Source organism: Sceloporus occidentalis, unplaced genomic scaffold (assembly GCF_023333645.1).
Source record: "Sceloporus occidentalis isolate IW3139 unplaced genomic scaffold, rSceOcc1.0.p SCAF_47, whole genome shotgun sequence".
Taxonomy (NCBI): domain Eukaryota; kingdom Metazoa; phylum Chordata; class Lepidosauria; order Squamata; family Phrynosomatidae; genus Sceloporus; species Sceloporus occidentalis.
The window spans coordinates 3,073,907-3,093,315 of record NW_028317027.1 but is presented as its reverse complement, the minus strand read 5'-3'; the positions used below and the strand labels follow the sequence as shown (position 1 = coordinate 3,093,315).

The 19,409-nt window shown below is 38.1% G+C and overlaps 2 protein-coding genes across 2 annotated transcripts; one reads left to right on the top strand and one right to left on the bottom strand.

Moving 5' to 3' along the window:
* The first annotated feature begins 1,539 nt into the window (after positions 1-1,539).
* LOC149289225 (F-box only protein 36-like) lies at positions 1,540-6,668 on the top strand. Its single transcript, XM_089490886.1, has 4 exons — positions 1,540-1,635; positions 4,028-4,136; positions 5,321-5,493; positions 6,510-6,668. Exons 1-4 carry the CDS (start codon positions 1,540-1,542, stop codon positions 6,666-6,668), a joined length of 537 nt encoding a protein of 178 aa, XP_089347012.1.
* A 5,168-nt stretch (positions 6,669-11,836) lies between these two features.
* LOC149289224 (regulator of nonsense transcripts 3A-like) lies at positions 11,837-18,984 on the bottom strand. Its single transcript, XM_089490885.1, has 10 exons — positions 18,832-18,984; positions 16,711-16,817; positions 16,356-16,462; positions 15,755-15,853; positions 14,554-14,664; positions 14,177-14,232; positions 13,939-14,097; positions 13,499-13,659; positions 12,768-13,062; positions 11,837-11,989 (listed from the first exon to the last, which is right to left on the bottom strand). Exons 1-10 carry the CDS (start codon positions 18,982-18,984, stop codon positions 11,837-11,839), a joined length of 1,401 nt encoding a protein of 466 aa, XP_089347011.1.
* Between the last annotated feature and the right edge of the window lie 425 nt (positions 18,985-19,409).

Genomic DNA, 19,409 nt, shown 5'->3' with positions numbered 1-19,409 from the left:
CATTTTAAAAGGGCTAATGATCAACAATCGCCTCCTAAGCTTCAATGGTGTTGCTGAAATGCCTCGATAGCGAGGCATTGAGCGACACCCACAACCCACCCCAGGACGCGATATGACCATTCCGGAGAGCAGTCACAATCTCCACTGCGAGAGATTTTGCCTCTAGCAAGATGGTGGTGTCCTTTAAAAAAAAACAAAAAAAAACTTTTCCAAGAAGATCTCTCTCGCTCTCTAATCAGACAGTTGACATCAGCAGTGATGTCTCATGGAAGGAAATGCCTGATCATGCCATCAGCGATCACAAATTCTTGTTGCTGCATAAAAGTTAAGATGTACTGGTATGTCCTAATAGGCTTTATTGGATATATTTTTTTATTGAAACCCAAGGTGCCGGTGATTCAGTATCCAGTGAAGAAAGGGGCAGATATACAGATTGTGTTGGAACAGAACCACAGTGGAAACCAGACCCTGAAATCTTGACACTCCCCAAAGATTTAATGCTGCCACTATTGCAGAGGGGTTGGATCTTTTTGGTCCTCTTCAAGAGTGCCATGAAGGAAACCACTACAGTCTTCAATGAGAAATAAAGGCAAAAAGGAACCACAGCCTCCCCCACCAAATAGCCCAAACTTCTGGCTCCACTGTGGCATTTCCAGTGATCATATCAAATGTGTCCATTTTCTGTGGCTCTGTTGCAATATACAACTCGATATACAAAAATTTATCATGACACATGAACAAGTCTTTTGTGAGGAGAAAAGAATAAAAGAAGGCTTCCCAACCAACTGAATCCTATTTTTTCTTAGTAGAGATCTATGCATATACTGGCATCTGTATCATTTTCCGTGCCTTGGAAGAAATATGTGGACCTGTTTAGGGAAGAATACAAGAAAGCACAATGTGTTATTTAGGGACCAGCCTGGACTGGTTCCTAAATGACACATTGTCCTTTCTCATATTCCTTCCTATAAAACTGGGAAGAAGATAATGGTGGGGTATGTTATGCCAGATGAGAAACACTAATCCTATAGAATGCGTAAAACAAATATATATATATATAATTACTTAATATATGGTCAATACCTATGAAACAGAAATAACAGGCTAGGAACAGAAAAAAACAATCAAGTGAATTGTCTTCCAACCTTGGAGTTCAAGATAAAGAACTTCACTGATGTGTTAGGTGATTGACAGTCAGGCCTGACAGATATGTAAATATAACTTCAAAGTTTTTGTGCCATACTGTCAGTATGTAGCTTGTAAGTCTTTGTAATTCCGGGAATTGGTATATTTCACAATAAGCCTGAAGTTGTTACATTGTACAGGCTAATCCGCCAGGAACTCAGCAGGCTACTCTGTAAACAACATCAAGTTTATCTAAGGAATAAAAGATTATGATTTAAATTGAATGGACTGGATATGGGAACGTGATTCTTATTGCTGCTATGCCAAAGCAAGGAGGGAGGAGAGATCTACATAGCTAAATAACTGCACAGAGAAAGGTAGGGACATTCTGAACGAGGCTGTGGAAAATGTATCATGGCATCCCTACTGCAAGGTACGCTGTATGAAGCCCAGTGTCCGGCTCCAGCCCCAAGCAAAGATTTCCATCACTTCATCGTCACACAGAAAGAGGTAACTGCAAATATTTCATGGTAGTGTATCGTCATGAAACACTATAAATGTATTAAGTTAATACCCGGATACATTGGATGTGACGTATAAAGAGCAATTCTCATTTTCCAATGAAACTTGTAATTTGGTGTATTCACTATACCCATCGGTGGAACGTTCCTGCTGTTTGCTATACTTTGCACCATATCTGTCCTATATAAAGTCCAAATTGCAGTGTGTTGTTACAGCTATCCACGAGTTTATCACCAATAATTTTAATTAATTGACCCGCTGGAATATTTTTCTGAACTGAATATCAACTCACCTAGGAGAGCTATTTGTCGGCCAACCCTGTCCCTTGGAAACGTAAAAAAAATTAAATCATATATCACAAAGCACCGATGTTTGCAAATATACAGCTCCACCATCATATATTTTATGTTTGTTCTAAAATGACAATATACTTTAAAAACAGATTATGCATTAGTGACCTTATAACTGGAAACCACTGAAATGTTCAAATCAGCAATAACATGCCATGGGTTGCTATGGTGATAAGGTCACTATCCAAATATTGCATTAGAATTACTTTTTATATTTTAAAATACGGTATATAATTGAGCACCAGAAAGGAACAATCTGCAATGTGGCACCTACCCATCTGATGCACTGAGAGTTAACTTGTTCCTAACAACGTATTGTTGTGTTGTTCGAATCAAGTACATCATGCCTGATTTTCTCTTCACTAAGTTACTATCGTTTCATCTTTCTACCAGACATGTGTGCAAAACAAGTTAATGTCCTCAGAGCCAGATATGGGGACCGTCGTGTTTGATTCCAGCAGGGGACAGATTTGTAGACCCTAAGTCTCAGGAACTCAGTCTCAAATTCTATCAACAAGAAATGTATATTAGGCTGATGGCCTTTACCAAAATCTTGGTTTTTAAGACAGGCTTTGGCCTAGAATGATTGTCTTGTGGATGTTGGTATTGCATACAATAAGAAGTCATGTGAAGAGGGATAGGTAAAATGATTGAATGTGAACTTACAATAGCTAGTAAAAGACTTTAATTGACAGGTGCAAAGAAAGCCTCGGAAACAAGTAGACGACACACAAAACAGCTATGCCACATTTCTGAATTTAAAAAAAAATGGCATGATATGTGTGTGCATTTGGGACAGAGCAAGAGAGGGAGGCCTGGGGTGCCATTTGCTCCAATGCTCCAAATGCTCCAATGTGTGGTGAAACGTGTCGGGGCTCTGGCCTACGCCCCCTTTTTACTTCATAGGAGGATTAGGAGTGCAGGGACCACTAGTTATTAAAATAATTCCTAATGATTAGGCAGCCATGCCAGCATCTATAGGGTCCTAGTGTGGATTGGGGGATATAGTTTTTTTGTTTAGAATAGGATTTTTTTAAGGATATTAAAGGTTTGATTTTATTTATGTTATCACTAGGGTAATATGATCTTTGATTTTGTTGATTTTATAAAGCTAAAGATGCAGATAGATATTAAGAAGACTATATCGATTAATGCACATTTATCTTTTTCCCCAAACATTACATTTTACAGTTATATATACTTAGTGAACCTAATGTCTATTACAAATTAAAACATCCATTTTATGTATTTTAAACCCTACCCTATGTGCAAACCATAGTGAATGGCACCTTAACATTTTGCCTGTATTAACCATGCCTGAGCTTTGATGATCTATTAGTTATACTGGCTGTTAAGTTGATAATAACTTACGTTTCTGATAACTAAAATATGTACATTTTAGTTAACAAAAACATATATTTCATCTTGGAGAATAAATATTGGAAGCTAAACGTCCTGGGAAAAATACTCTCTCTTTTTTTTTTTTTCTTACAAATATCACAACATATATACAGTAATTATACAAATTCCAAAGGAGACAGCACTGCAAAAATGTACAAAATGTAATATTATATGATGCACAACTATTATTATTTTCTCTTTTTTAATAGGAATGTTTCTCAAAAGAACATTGGCAACCCTATTTTTCTATTAGCAATAGTTCTTCCAACTCATCTAGTCTACCCATTTTCCATGATGTAGAGACTCAGACCTTAATCAGTATATGGCCTTGTCTTAGATTCAGGATATTCTTTACGCCTCTCCCATGCATATTTAAATTCCCTCACTGGACTAACCTCTATTGCCTCTGATTGGAGGATGTTCCACTTATCTACCACCCGCTTGATAAAGTAAAACTTCCATACTTTACATCTACACCTTTTAGTTTTAGATTAGGACCTCATTGGTCTAACATTGATCACTATATTTTATCTATAGAGCGCCACCTCCCCCCACCTAAGAGCATGACATTGATGAGGCCTCCTGCATTAAAACATTGCTTTAACATGATGTACTCTTCTTTTTCACAGGTGATTCTTAGATCATGGAAGATTTCTGTCCGGGCTGAGGAAAGAAAAGCGTTGCCAAAGGAAGTGAAGAAAACACACAGTGAGTTCTTGATAGAAGAGGAGATGCAAAGTAAGTTTCAGGAATACTAGGCCAGCTAGTCGGTATGCAATATAAGTGGATCATCTTATGTATAAGTTATAACCCCTATGCCTTACATTTGAATGCAACAGTCAACTAGAGATCACTCAGCAGTACCTGGAACCTTGATGTTCAAGAACCTTGATGATAAACTGCTAGGATCAGCTCACTCGGCATTGGAACTTCTACGTTTAGCTGCCCCACTGGTGTTAAAGTTACATCCCATGTGGCAAAATTCACCAGAACAATATATTTGCTGACTTATCTGTGTCAAGCTAGATAGCAAAGGAGGCGGAATCATTAAAATTCTGAAAACAGGTAGTTAAGACTGCTGCTACCAATAATGTAGGTTTCTAATAAATGCTTATTTTAGTCCGTATAAACCATTACATAAGTTTAATTTAATGTAGTGAACTGTAAAACGTAGGATTTGGAAAAGTGACAGATCTGCTCTAATGAGTGCTGCATGAATTGCTTTGTTGGCCTAATCACTGACCGTAATGTATTTGTTACCATAGTGCTATAGCTACACAGAATCGCACAATGTTACTTCCTACGTATTCAAACTCCCTGGCCGGTGTTTAATATCCAGTTACTTTCAAGAGGTGACATGATTTGTTTATACTGTGAACTAAGTATTTACAGTATCATTGATTACATTTGATATATCTGTCACGATTGCACCCCAACAATCTTTGATAGTGAAACACCTTGTTCTAATTAAACATGGCACACAATGGCCAGGCATGTCTAGACAATTATTGGAATTTTTTTTCTATAAGCGTGTCAAGATGATCACTCTGCTGGAAATACGGTTCGGTAAACTGGATATTTCACAGCTGGTCTGCTGCTACCTGTGAGCAGCTAGCCGATTGTATATCATGGCAGTAATCCCCCATTTTACCCAGTCTTTATGTAATTCAGCAGTATTTCACTCTGAAACACGGCTCATTCATGTCGCATGCTCATGCGTGAACAGACCTACGTGTTCACACGTTCCCCTTTTGCAAGAATTAAGGATTGAACCCTGCCAGCTTCTGTGCCATCAAGCTAGATTTCCTATTCCTTAAATGACAATATACAGCGTGCACCAGTAATTCATCAGAAGGTTTTCTTTCTGGATTGCACAGGATACTGAAATAATGAATACTTTAGTGATTTTTGTTCCTGCACAGAGCAAATAAAAAAGATCTTCGGCAAAGACACCGCAGACTATGTACTGAATTTGTGCAGAGGACACTGTGATTTTCTCGTGAGAATTCCATATAACCTCAAGATACGGATACTGTCTTTTCTTGATGCCAATGACATCAAGCACCTGTCAGATACGTGCAAAACTTTTCAGAAGGTAAATATTCAGTTTTAAAAGCGAAATTTAGTCTCAACTTATATTTTTACTTTGTAACATGTAATATATGCATGCATATTATTTCATTTTATACATTTAGATACACATATTTAAAATTAAACACATACTTTAGGTATAACAGAGATTTATGGGACCTAGGTGTCCATCCGTTAATCTCTTCAATTATGTAGCTAAACTTTGAAAAGCATATATTCCAAATTGATGAAAGATCTGGTGAGCTGACTTCCATCTGGAAGTCAGCAATTGGGATTTGTCTATGTGATAAGAAGTCTGCGATAATCTCTGTAGTCATAAATAATAAAAACAGATTTTCTGGCAGTTGGTGGTGGCCTATTGGGTAGAGGTAGGGAGCCTTATACCCCCAACTGCAAAAATCTGTTTCCTTGTGAAGTGTCAGATCATTTAAAGTCCTTGAACATATCTAAAGTGTTATGAACAATGGCCAAAACACTAAGGCATTTGAAACAGCTCAAATATTTCATTCATTTATTTGTATGTGGTTAAAATTAATAAAACAAATTAAACAAAAATATAAAAAAATATATCTCCTAGTCCTCGTGGTCTAGTTTAGTAGGAACCTCTTAGATGCAAAAGGGAGTAGTCAAAATACCTTGACAGACAAAAGGGACGTAAGAGATTTTTTTGGGTTATATAGCGAATAATTCCATAGCTCCTAGGAGTTGTTTTAGGGCGAAAGGTCACAATTTCACGATGTTGGGTGAAAGACAAGTGTTCAAAAGTACTTCAATATGGAAAGGGCATTTAGACACTTTCAATAGACTTCTGTTTTCAGGCAGTAATAAAACTCATTTAAGGAAGAAGAAAATATTTGCAATGGAGATGGTTATCCTGTAGACAAATGCAATGTTTTTAGAGCATAAAACTTTCACTTATCTTATACAAGGGGAGGTGGGGGTAAAAATATAAAACTATTTGAAAAATTGTTTTCAAAACTGGTTGTTTAAATCGGTTTTGGGTTTTTATTTCTGTTATAGCTGTGCAGCAGCGATGAATTCTGGGAAAAAATAAAATCAAAACCAGAAAAACAAAGCCGTGCTGTCCACAGATCAGGATTTTCAGTTTCGATGAAGAAATACAATCAGAAAACAGAAGGTCCACTTTGGATGCAAAGAAGACGAAGCACTTTTTTTTAATGGAATAAAGCAATTATTCCAAACTGCATCTACTTTGTCATGGCAACTTCTTATGTTCCCTAATAAATGATAATCTAAAATATTGGTGGCACCAAACATTTTTGATGCTTAATCAAATAATAAGCACTTAGTTACAAGAAAGCCTTTTAGCTTTACCATGAGAACAAAATCCATTTGAATAAGTTAGATTTTTACTTGTTCAATCACAAATGTTCACAAACGCAACACATCCAATTCACAGCAATTTTTATTGATAAACTATTTAAATAAAACACCACATATGCTGCACTGTATTTATACTGATTTTTTTCAGTCTAAATCAGCATTTGCAATTAAAGAGATGAATTAAAGTAAACATATATATTGACTATAATGGTCACATTATACCCTTAACATGAAACAGAGCTGTAGATTGAATGCATTTTTCAATAGAAAGCAATCTATGGGGCTGGCTTTCATTGACATGAGAGAGAATGTATACCCAGACATTTTTGGTTAATGGCTTTGTATTGTTTCAGCTTTGGAATATGCATACATAGGATCAGGTTGTAAACACCAAAATAAACAAGGGACCATCCAGCCATTATATGCGTTTGGCAAAACAGATCTCCTGCTTGCCACTGTGCATTCCCCACAACCTGTTCTCACTCACACTGGCCATGCTTTGCCACGCTGTCACAAACTCAGGCATATTGACCACTCTCAGTAATGATGGTACAAACCGAAACATGCAGGCCAGCCTCACGCATACAAGCTTAAACACAACGGACAACCGCTCAATCACAAATATCATCCTAAACTCAATTTATACAAACAGTATTCACAACCAGAAGACACACATATCACGCATCTTAGCCACATATACCATAATGTGACATTAACACAATTTCCGCGTCACAGTATGCACACTCATCTCAACTTCTTCCTCTTATCCATATATATACATATATATATATATTTCAACTTAGAAATATCCCGTAGCACCGTTAAAACTATTGTGTATTTAAGTGAATGGGATGAGTAATACATTCTAGTTACTGAACGTTAGCAGTAAGAGTTTTAAGGGCCCTTACCGTTTCTTGACTAGACAGGTCAACTAGTCCCAGAGCTCATGTTGGCTTCTGTCTCTGGCAAGGATCAGTTAACCTGATCTGCAACAAAGCCATGACTCCTCTGAGTATATTAAAAGAGAGGAGGATCCTGGAGGTGGCTAGGAAAATCCCAATTTCTGTGCGTTCCTTGTCATGGAATATATGGCTGGGGAGTCTTATATGGATGGAGTGGGCTGGTTGATGCAGACCACAGCTGCATTATACTCCGCAGAAATAGTCGATTCCATCCAGTTCTTCCATTCACAGGGCATTATACATGGAGACCTGAAGCCATCCCTGGGAACTTCTTCACTCAGGCTACCCAGAGCCTTCCCTTGTGGGACGCGGCCAGGAATGCCAACTGCCATCAGCGGGAAACACCCCCACTTAAAAGGGAAAATGGGTGAGGAGCGGGGCGTGTCAAGACCCCGTTCCCGCGACCCGGAGGATTCGGGTCTTGAACCAGAGAAACGGTGCTTTACCCGGAGATCTCTGGGTCAAACCCGGAGAGTTCCCAGGTATGCCTGAAGCCAGAGAATGTCCTACTTGATGGCGAGGGACCCGCATCTGATGAAAGAATATTCAAATGTATAATACGCCTGAAGAAAAGACCTTGATCAGCTCAAAAGCTTGCAATTCATTGTACGTCAGCTAGCCAATAAAGGTATCATACTAAATTTGCTTTAATTTTGTCTGATGTAAGGGTTTCAAACCCATATCAGTGCCAGGTCTGGTCCCATAGTGAGGATAGCTTTATGTCTATGCCATGCATGTTGAAATTCACTCACTCTATTAGCTTCTACCACTTTTGCTGGGAGAATGTTCCATTTATTTACTACTTTTACAGTTAAGTAGAACTTCTTTATATTACATCTAAACCTCTGACCCTGTAGTTTTAGACTAAAAGTATTTCTACTACATCACCACTCTCTCTTCTTTCCTCCAACATGTACACATTTAGATTGCTAACTCTTTCCTGGTAATTTGTACGCTTTAAACGACTAACCATTTTGTAGCCCTCCTCTGAACTAGAATGTGTCAATATCCTTTTGGAGATGTGATCTCCAGAACTGTACACAATACTCTAGGTGAGGTCTGACCAGAGAAATTGTAAATTGGCAGAACCATCTCCCCCTTCCTGCTACTAATGCCTCTACAACCCAGCACTCTGCTTGTTTTTTCCGACCCTTTATTGCATTGTCTGCTTACCTTAAAGTCATCAGAAATAATTACTCCTAGGTCCCTCCCTTCGTCACTGGCAGAACAGCGTCTGAATGCTGTATGCAGCCTTGAGATTCTTCTAATTTACTTAAATCATTTGCCATATGACTAGTTCCAACAGGAATGTCTACCCTGTCTACAAAAAGACATACCTTACCCTTAAGGCAATTTGTAATATTACTAATACAATTATTAAAACATATGGGTCCCAATACTGATCCCTGAGGTACCCCAACTAGTAAGAAGACCTTCCTCTGAAGTACTGACATAAGACTTACAGGTCTGTGGTTGGATGAGTCTTCCCTGCTAGCGAAGTGGTGCTACCAGGGGTATATTTGGGGCTCTCCCAGGCTCCTGCAGACCTTCACTCAAGTGTGGCTTCAGTGCTGAGCAGCTACATTGTAGGAACATACCTCACACTCACTTCATTTTGGGCTGTTCAGTCTGCCTCTGGAGGGCACTGGCAGGGCAGTATCTGTGTATGGACACCCCTGCCTATAGTGTAATCAATACCGTTAGTATTAGCTAGTTTTACTCTAGAACTGTGGATAAAAGTTAGTGGCATATAAATACAATAACATGGCACACTATTTAAGCAGAGTATCAGTAAAAAGAACCAGGCTGGAGTAAATACCAGCCCTGGAAATAATTGAACATCAGCCCCAAATGTCATAGTGCTATCATTGTGTGACCTATATTCGTAGGGATATAACCACATAAAGTTTAAGCCCCCACATGTTCACCTTGCTAAAGAAATACCCCATTATTACACTATACAACCCCTTAATGAGATGCTCATTCGTGATGATCATGCTTTACATTGACGCAAACACAGACACGACCTCAAACATACTGACCACTCTCAGCCATGCTGACACAAACACGCTAACAATCAATCACACACCTATAATCCATAGCCCAAAACACACAGTGTTCTCAATCAAATGGCTCAATCACTAAGAGCCCGACTCACCATCTTTCTGTGAAAATCATCTTATATGAATATATACCGTATAGCTTTATAAAATTATAATAATGTGCTTCATCAGTCTTGCAGTAAGAGTTTTAAAAGCTCTGTGGCAGGGCCACCTAAAACATTGTGAATACTGAGATTATTATATATTTTTCAATAAATGAAAATAGTGCTAAATGTTGTGTTACTGTATGATAAAACAGGAAAGATCTCTAGATAATTAGACAAAAAAAAATAATACCTGTGACTTTAATGGATTCTTATTTATCATACTTATTACTTATGTTCCAAACCATTACACAATATTTCGCATTTGCTGCATTGTAAATCGAGGTGCTGGAAACTTTACTTCTATTGAAATCAGAGGACAACAAATGAAATAAGAAAAATTATCTTTTTAAAACAAAATTACTAAAAAAATCCCCTCAGTCTCATGCAAGGTAATAAGACATGCAATCTATAAAAACAGACATGAACTCAATCAGCATTTTATTTTACACAGCAAATGATGTCCTCAAAACAGAGATTGCAATACAGGCGGCACAGCACCATGTCTAAAAATCAACAGTACACAGAAGGGCGATCACAGGATCACAGTTAGCATCCATAACTGTACATAGGCCAAGTAGGACCACTGCCTGGAAAGAACAGTGTCACATTAATCTACATCTGTCAGGTACCAACCTAGTCTTAGGTTACTTGGGAATTATTAGGCATTTAGATTGTTTAGTGTCAGGCACACAGAAAACCAGAAACTAAACCAGTTAACGAAAAATGTTTTTTTACAGAATTTTAAAACACTTTTTTTTGCCACATCACACTGCTGCACTGCAGGGTAGGTTTAGGCTGTGCTGTCAGTGCAATGACACAGTCTCGCTTTGCTCTGAGAATCAAGGCTGAGATTAATAGAAAATAAAACATTCAAACGTTCGATCCCACCATATTTTTACCCTCCCATCAAAGAGGTTTCGTGATACCCAGATGCAGTTGAGTGCCTTTCCTGGTGCAAAACCAGTTAGAATTTAACCATTTTGACACTTTGACACAATTTGACACAATAGCTGACATCAACAGTTACTGTACAGTCAACGTGCATTTGGAACCACAAGGATTCTTTAAGGTCATTAGTGCAAAAGGACAATGCTCTTCTACAGCTTACTTGTGATACCGGTACTTCATGAGCAACTGAAATAATCATCTTTATCTGCTGTTCTGCCATTCCACCCATTATTGCAACTACTTTTAGTGTGGCAAAGACAAAAGTGGGCTCCCACAGGATTTCAAGAAGATAAAAAGGCTTGATGACTGCAGATGTGGAATAGACAAATCATGTAGGAGCCAGGGATGTGGAGTACCATCTACTGCACTCCCAAAAACATGGCTTTGCAGACCACTGAAATCTGATTTCTTGCTTGTTACTAAAATGTGGGTACAGCTGAGAAACTAGATTGCCAAAAATAAAATCCACCAAGTGAATTTAGTTGTTCTTATTGCTAAAACACAAGCCGTCTACAACAGACCAAAATGTATGACAGATTAAATAAGTATGAAGTCCTTCCAACAGCATGTGTGGTTTATCTAAACTAAATAAACAATGCATTATTCAGTTAAATTTATCTCCTTATAATGACTTAATCTAGAAAAATACAAACCACCTTCACACTGTAGCATTAGTGCGGTTTATTGGGAGCTTTTTGGCACTGGAAGGAGAAGTAAAACACTAATTTGGGGGATGCTTTTATATTCACTATTGCTCATTTCCACGGAAAGAATGAAGCAGGCAAATATAATCTGGCTTCAGCTTCTTTTGTCTCTAGGTGTAAGGCCCCTGAGTACACCTGTGGAACCAGCACCTGGTCTCTCTTCCGCGCGTCTTTCACATCTCACCCAGCTTCTTCGCTCTGTTGCAAAGCTTGTCCTGTTAAAACTTCCGTATCACTCCTTCTGTAGAATTCTTCATCAACACCTTTATTTGTACATCCTGTAGTTCTGTGGCTGCGAGGTCCTGGCTGGTATAGCTGCATGGCCGGACGATCCTGCACGGGGTAAGTCATAATTAACTGTTAATATAACAATAGACTCACAGTTATTCCTTCCCAGTGCTGACAATGCTGCTTGGAACATAGCATTTTTTGGTACATATGGTAATTCATTATCCAACTTAAATGGTGGTTACTTTATATTTAATAAAGCTGTGAATAATTATTCCTACAGACAACTTTATATACTTTTTTTTACATTACCTCCCTTCTTTCAGGATTAAAATGTTTCCTTCAGTGCAGCTAGAATTCCAGTTATACTTTTCAAAACCACCCCAGTGACTGACTGCATTCGCTAGGTGATATGGAAAGGGGATGCCTACTCTGAGATGTCCTTAAAAGCGGGGTCAGTAATGATACCAACAACCGTTAAAACGAAGCTTGGCACAATAGTACAATGGGTTAGGGGTGTCAAACACCAGACCTTGATGGCTATAGAGATAAGGAATTCTGTTTATCTTCCACTGAATACAAATGATATATTCAATAATGGAAATAAGAATGATGAAAGTTCTTAGAAAACTGCAAAACTTTTTTTACGAAATAAGGTAACTTCTTCATGAAATCGAAAAGCCTCAATTAGTGTTATGTAGAAAACTTTAAATGAAACCAATTAACTTAGTAAAATAACTTATTTTTTATTGATATTTAAGATGTTACTTTGTCACTTAGATCAATCAAAATATTCTTTATGCACTTTTTTTGTTGCATAAAGCAAACTTATTACTGAGGCATGTTTGGCTAATGGGAAATTATCCTAAAAGAATAAAAGAACCTTATTTCTTATGCGCTCCTTTTTGGATGCCATGTCATCACACGTGTCCTCTTTACCCAGTTTGTCTATTGCATCCGTTGCAAGGCTAGAGTTGTGGTTCCCTTTCTTGCCTCGGTCTTGGTTGTACGCCTTGCCCCACTTCTGGTCATCTTCGTTCTTCCTCATAAACTTGTCATACTCATAGTGGGGTCTGGGTTTTCTGCCATCGTCCATTCGATATCTTGGCTTTTCTTGTTCTTTGTCACAGAATCTCCTGTCGACATCTCGTTGCTCCTTGTCACTGTCATTCTGTGTCCTGTGACAGAAGAATTGCTATACAGGGATTCCTCACTGACTTGGAAACAATGCATTAATATAGGGCTGGAAAAAATCTAAGTCAGATGTAAGAGCCAGGCAGAAAATAAAGAAGCCAGCTAGAATTTCACTCACAGAGATTTATATTAAAGAGCACAAAAAAACTCTACAACAAACATCTTTTTTGAAAATCATGTGATTATTTCTTCAATGTAGGATGTCAGTTCATGTAAAGTTTTTCCCTTTTATCCTACCCCCTAACAGTTTATCTACATGAAACACAAAACGTATGTTCTCTATCTCCTGCAGAAATCCCGTCCGTTATATTGAAAAGTGGATACAGGTGCTATAGTTTGTCATTTCTATTCATTAATATTACATTTCAAAAAATACAATGAAAGTGTAAACAGATTTTTTATGAACATTGATATTCTTACTTTTCTTTCAGTTCCTTGACGACATTTTCAAATGGTCGCACTTTTATAGTCTCGGATAGAGAGGATTTTTCCCATTTCGCTTCTTCTCCCTCAGTCTCCTCTAGGTTTGCCTTCTGTTTATCACTAATTGTCTCATCTCCCTTTTCAGGTTTCTTAAGAAGCTAAAGATGCAAAGATTTTTTTCAGTAATCAAAAATGATTAAATGCATTTAATAGCTCAGAAACAAGGTACTGAATCAGGTAATACACAAGAGACCCTTTCTACTATATATACACACAAACACACACACTATATAATCAAAAGTATGTGGACATCCCTTTCTAATTATTGAGTAAGCCACCCCCATTGCTAACTTTTCGATGACAGCTAGAGCTTTCCACAATTTTAAACTTACAAGTACATTTCCCTTATCTCTTTAAACACTAAATAATAATAATACCTTAACCCTTATTTCCTTTTCGGATATTTTCTTTTGCTTGTCGGCTTCTTTTCTCTTACGCCTTTCTTCTTCTCTACGTTTCCTCTTTTCTTCCTCCCTCAAGCGCTTTTTCTCCAATTCCCGTCTTCTCCTCTCTTCTCTTTTTTCTTCTCTCATTCTCTTAAAAAAAAAATAATGTTTCAGTTTTACAAGATTGGGTCATACGGCAAATTGTGGTGTTGCTTTAATATGCTCTTACCTGCTTTTCTAACTTTCTGCTTTTGATGAACTCCAACAGGGGTGTAGTTCTCCTCGCTGACAGAAAAATACACATAAATATAAACACATGTTAGTACTAGGGCGCCTGAAACTGAGTTCATGGATAACTGATAAACTGTAGCTGAGAAAAAAAAACAACAAAATCAGAACAATATATAAACAATTCTACTACCCACCCAAAAATAGTCCTAGCTAAAATCTGATTAAAATCAGTTTAAACCTGACCTATCGATTATAAAAATATTTGACAAAAAAAGGACGAAAGAATGAAAAAAAATAATAATGTGATTTTTAAAGTACAGCAAAGATTTCTTGTAGAATAATAACATGATAACAATGTGAGCCACAGCAACACACCAATGAGTTCTTTTGTTTTTGCTTCAATTTCTCCCAGAAGAGTCTCTGGATTGGCACTTATTTTCTCCTCATCAGCACAATAGTTCTCCAGGAATTTCTTGTACTCAAGATCTAAAAAATTAATAATAGTAATTGCAGGGCATTATGATGACGATAAATGTCCTGATCATCAATAATAATGTGTCTCTTGCCTAAACATGTACGCGAGTAGTGAACACAACAGTGACCCATGTGACCAATACATAATAAAATTATTAGCTTGAGAACAAAAATAATTTAAAGGAGATATTCATCTGCGGGGTATGGAATCAAGGAGACTACATACCCATTCTCAATCCCTGTGCCTCTTGAAACAAACATTTCATTTTTCATAAGAGTTTTATAGCTTACTGGCTTCCAGGAAGGGCCTCCATATTGATGCTGACCAGGAACGTAAGCAACTGGTAGGGTTTTAGATGGGTCATTCCAGGACATTTAGCATAAGATCCATGTGAATTCTTTGTTTGTTTACTTCACTGACTGCATTTCGACCCATTATGTTTCTATGTCATATACAGCAACACTAATTTTATATTTTTATTTTTTTTTCTCTGTCATGGGTGTTTCAGAGAAGAGTATCAGTACTAGTGTTGAAGAAATCAAACTAAGACCAAATAACAGGACAAGTGCTTTTTGAGCGTGATTCAATTGCTGTTGTATCTTACATGTGATCAGTCCTCTATTTTGTTTAAAAAATAACGACTGGATAAAGACTAGATGTTTTCATCCAAATAAATGCATCCAAATTTTTTATGGCGGATAGAGGCTGGTGGTTTTCCTTATCTGTCTTTTCTCACTACACTATGTGTCTAAATATGTAAGTCCTGCCAAGAGTCATCTTACAAGTACAAAGATACTCCCAGCATGGATGTGACCCAAATACAAACCATCTGTTTTAATTACACTCAAGTACAAAATAAATCCTCTGTCGCAAACATGTGATGGTACATGTTCTTGCCTATTTAATACATGCAGTGATATCAAGTATTATCACATACTAATCATGGAGCAAGCATTGAGTAATAGCACAAACCCATCTCCACCAGCTGTTCATCGCTACACTCGTATCACTCCATTTCTTACTAAGCACATAAGACAGCAAGAAAAAGAATTCAGTAGGATAATGCTATCACAAGCATTAAAAAATGGTAAAAAATCCTACCATCCGTAATGCTTCCAGCTTTTGTATCTCTTTTTTTCAGCTTCTTTTTTGAAACCTTTTGAAAAGGAGCAAACTCAACCACAGCGGGGTATTCCTGACCTAGGTAAAAAAAAAAAATCCGAAAAAACATTACTCAGACACAAGTAAAAAGAACCAGTAGCAAACTTTTCTGTTGCTAGAACAAAGTTTGCTACTTAGTAACTATCATACACTCTTACCACAACATGAAATATACAATATGTTTACAGTGTATATATGAATAAGGGTGTGTTTTCAAATGTGTATCTATTTTTTTGTATCATAGATTTATGGGTAACATTATTATATGTATATAAACATCTCTGTATAAAGGCTTTGCAACTTTAGTACATCATAAAATATACGTTGGATGACACACTTAAACACACAGAGCGGGTTGAAAACGATATATATTTACCCAGTCAAGTATATATTTGTTTTCAGCTAGGGCTAATCACAATCCATACACTTCACAGACTATTACTGTCAGCTAATTAACCCATGAACTGTTATCATGTGGAGGGTGTGGTGTGGTGTTCTGTATGGCCATTAAATAAACTAAATTATTATGAGGCATATTTACCTTTGTTGTCAATGAAGATAAATCCATCAAATCTGTCTCTAAAGAGAAGAATGTCTTCTGGATTCCTGAAGTTAATATAGGCTCTTGTGTAAAGGTGTGGATATAAACTGCAATAAGAAAAACGGAAGTTATAAAGCTGCAGAGCCATTATGGACAATGGACCTTGGCAGAAATTTGTATTAAGGGCAGCTGTATAACAGACTACAAGTTCTCTGCTTTATCTACACTAATCTGCCCTGTTTTTATGGCGACTAAAATCAGATTTGCGCAGTTTTTCCCCTGATGTCTCTGTTTCTTCGGTGTACTGCGAGCCTCTCGCAATCTCTCGCTCTGTCATATAGACAGCTCTGCTTACCTGGGATCGGCGGTACAGAATTCGAAATAGTCATGTGCTGGGAGCGGGTGCAGCTGCTCCTCCAGTTGTTCTTTACTTATGTTGGGTGGAAGACGACGAATGACCACCTGGAAAAACACGACAGGTTACTGGATCTGATCAGCTCATTTTGTTCTCTTCATGTACAAACAAATGATTAGACTTTTATTATTTATTGCATTATGTTTCGTATGTTTCATGCCAAATTAAGCTGAAATGAAATCAGTGCGTTTAGCGACTTGGTGGCAAACAGTAGCGTTATAATCAATTTCCCTTCTTTGGGGTACCAGAGACGCCGGTAGCCCCCCGTGGTGCAGAGGTCCCCCAAATATTTATTGGTTCCCATCCTTTAATGCTGTCGCTGATGACATCAGAAATCTAATTTTGTCTATTACCAGATATATACAAAGCGTTTCTTATCACACCACTGGCTTATTTACGTGCAAAACCGACACCTATGGTTTATTAGCACTGTAACATCATTGGGGGTCACATGGTCAGACATAGAACACATTTAGCTTTATTATTTCGGATAAAAACTGCGCTTTCTGCAAATGCCCCATCATTCCAGGTTTTTCTTTATTAGACCCATCAGATGACTTTGTATTAAAAAGTTTCTCCTTTCACTATATATATGTAAATTTATAGTTATATAGTGATTCCCAACTTCACCAACTGAAACACTACAAACACTGCATAAAAGAATATATATATAATAAATATAATTATGAAATAGACCAGTTCTGTATCAGTATAATATATATCCTTTACCATTACACTTATATACTCAGCATATCCTATTATGGCTCGCTACAGCTAAAAGCTGCACGGTAGGCGTGGATGTTGCCGATAGCTCCTATTATTGATTTCGGCTTTCGTATCAATCAATACATTATTATAAGATGAATGGTTTTATAACAGACATTGTATGCATGTTGCTTTTTGGTACAGCAAGAAACAGTGACACGACAGACAGATTTTTATGTCTTGGAGTTAAATGGGTTAAAAGAGCATTTCAAATCCAAAAAAAGCTTATGTGTGTTTAAAGTAGTGAGAAGTATCACCAGCGTAAATTGCTTTGCGGCAAGCAGTGGCAATTGCCCCTTTTGCCCCATTGTTAATCCGATCCTGGGAGGCTTCTCACATGATATATACATGCCTAATACATGTGTGTTGCTTCTCTCAGTTAACGCTAACACACATTCATTTAGTGCGATATCTATCAAGTATGCATTTTAAACAGCGTAAAAGTAAACAAACAATGTAAAAAATCCAAATGAAGGCTTTACAGATTTGGGGAAAAAACTTTGGTCCCTTCAATGTACAGATTAAGCTCTCTGCTATTCCAGTTACAGATCAAACGCTGTCCATGGTGCTGCAGGGATAGGATCAACCAAAGGCTTCAGCAACACGAGGGACGCACAAACATCCGCTAAACATAAATGTCGTTATGCTTCATACGATAACATTGTTATGTGTGTAGGTATAAATAAACAAACAGATAATTATACCTCTAAAAAAGATCAAAAGATTTATCAACACTATAAAAAGAACTAAACACAAATCTCAACACGCAGACTATACTGTACTTAGACTGTAAGCTCTTCAGGGAAGGACATCAAAATGCCAGCAAGCTGTAAAGTGCTAAGTACATGTTTTAGTATATATATACACGTATAAAGTATATATACATTCATATATATGCGGACATATATATATATATATATATTTATCATCATAATTATTAGGTTTCTTTCCATCGCTGGTTAAACACACACATATATATAGATTAAATGGTGGGTGGATAAATAATGATGATTATAATGAAATAGTCTATGGGGGGTATGTTGCAGATACTAACAGCACAGCTGCTGTCACATGACTTTGTCTATCCAATGGCAGCTGCTGTGCCATATATACCACAACAAGCTTGTGTACTTCCAGTATACGGCGTACACAATGTGTGTATGCGATGCCTCTATGTATACACGCGTAGTGGCGCTTATCTGCGCACATCGATCAGAGTATGTGTTATATATATATACAGGGTCAGCGTTATGTGATAACTACGTGTCCGTGAGGCAGATCTCGGTGTGAGGGCACCTTGCTTAGGGCCGTTTTCCTCTCCTCTCTGGCTTTCGTGCAGATGTTGGCCGCTGTCCCCACGGTTTCCAGTTCCCGGTTCTGTCTGTCGCTACTCCGGTTCTCCCGGTTTCCCCTCTGCACCACAGGCGGGATCTCCCTTTCGCTTTTCATGCTGGAGTTTCGGCAGCAAGCTCTCAGACTGGCCGGGTCAGACACCGATCCTTTCGGGGCAGCAACCGCCGTCAGCAGCGCGAGTCCCCTTCTGAAGCCGGGGCGCGCTCCCTACCTGCACAGGTGCCGCTCGCTGTCTGGTGCACGCGCCCGCCTCCTGCTTATAGTGCGAGATGCTGGGGCAGCGCCAACCCGCCCCGCGTGCACGGCTCGGCGCGCTCCCGCTGCAGCACATCAGCGTCACTTACCCAGAGGCAGGCATACAGTGGGCACCCGGGGTCGTTCGCCACCCATACTGGCACCTGGTATCATCCAAGCATAAAATACATAACTGAGCCAGAAGGCATGCCAACAAATACTGCTTACACGATTACACGCTATAACGATATTTCTTTTCGAAGCAAATATTTGGTTAATTGAGGTAG

Bases quoted from the DNA above. Each gene is read 5' to 3' on its own strand.
- LOC149289224 (XM_089490885.1), bottom strand. From the start codon at position 18,984: ATGAAAAGCGAAAGGGAGATCCCGCCTGTGGTGCAGAGGGGAAACCGG. The intron at 16,818-18,831 runs GTGCCCTCACAC...GTGTTTTTCCAG, and splicing joins GGAAAACGGCCCTAAGCAAG to GTGGTCATTCGTCGTCTTCC. The intron at 14,665-15,754 runs GTAGGATTTTTT...TTAATTTTTTAG, and splicing joins AGCTGGAAGCATTACGGATG to ATCTTGAGTACAAGAAATTC.
- LOC149289225 (XM_089490886.1), top strand. From the start codon at position 1,540: ATGGCATCCCTACTGCAAGGTACGCTGTATGAAGCCCAGTGTCCGGCT. The intron at 4,137-5,320 runs GTAAGTTTCAGG...GTTCCTGCACAG, and splicing joins GATAGAAGAGGAGATGCAAA to AGCAAATAAAAAAGATCTTC. The intron at 5,494-6,509 runs GTAAATATTCAG...TTTCTGTTATAG, and splicing joins CGTGCAAAACTTTTCAGAAG to CTGTGCAGCAGCGATGAATT.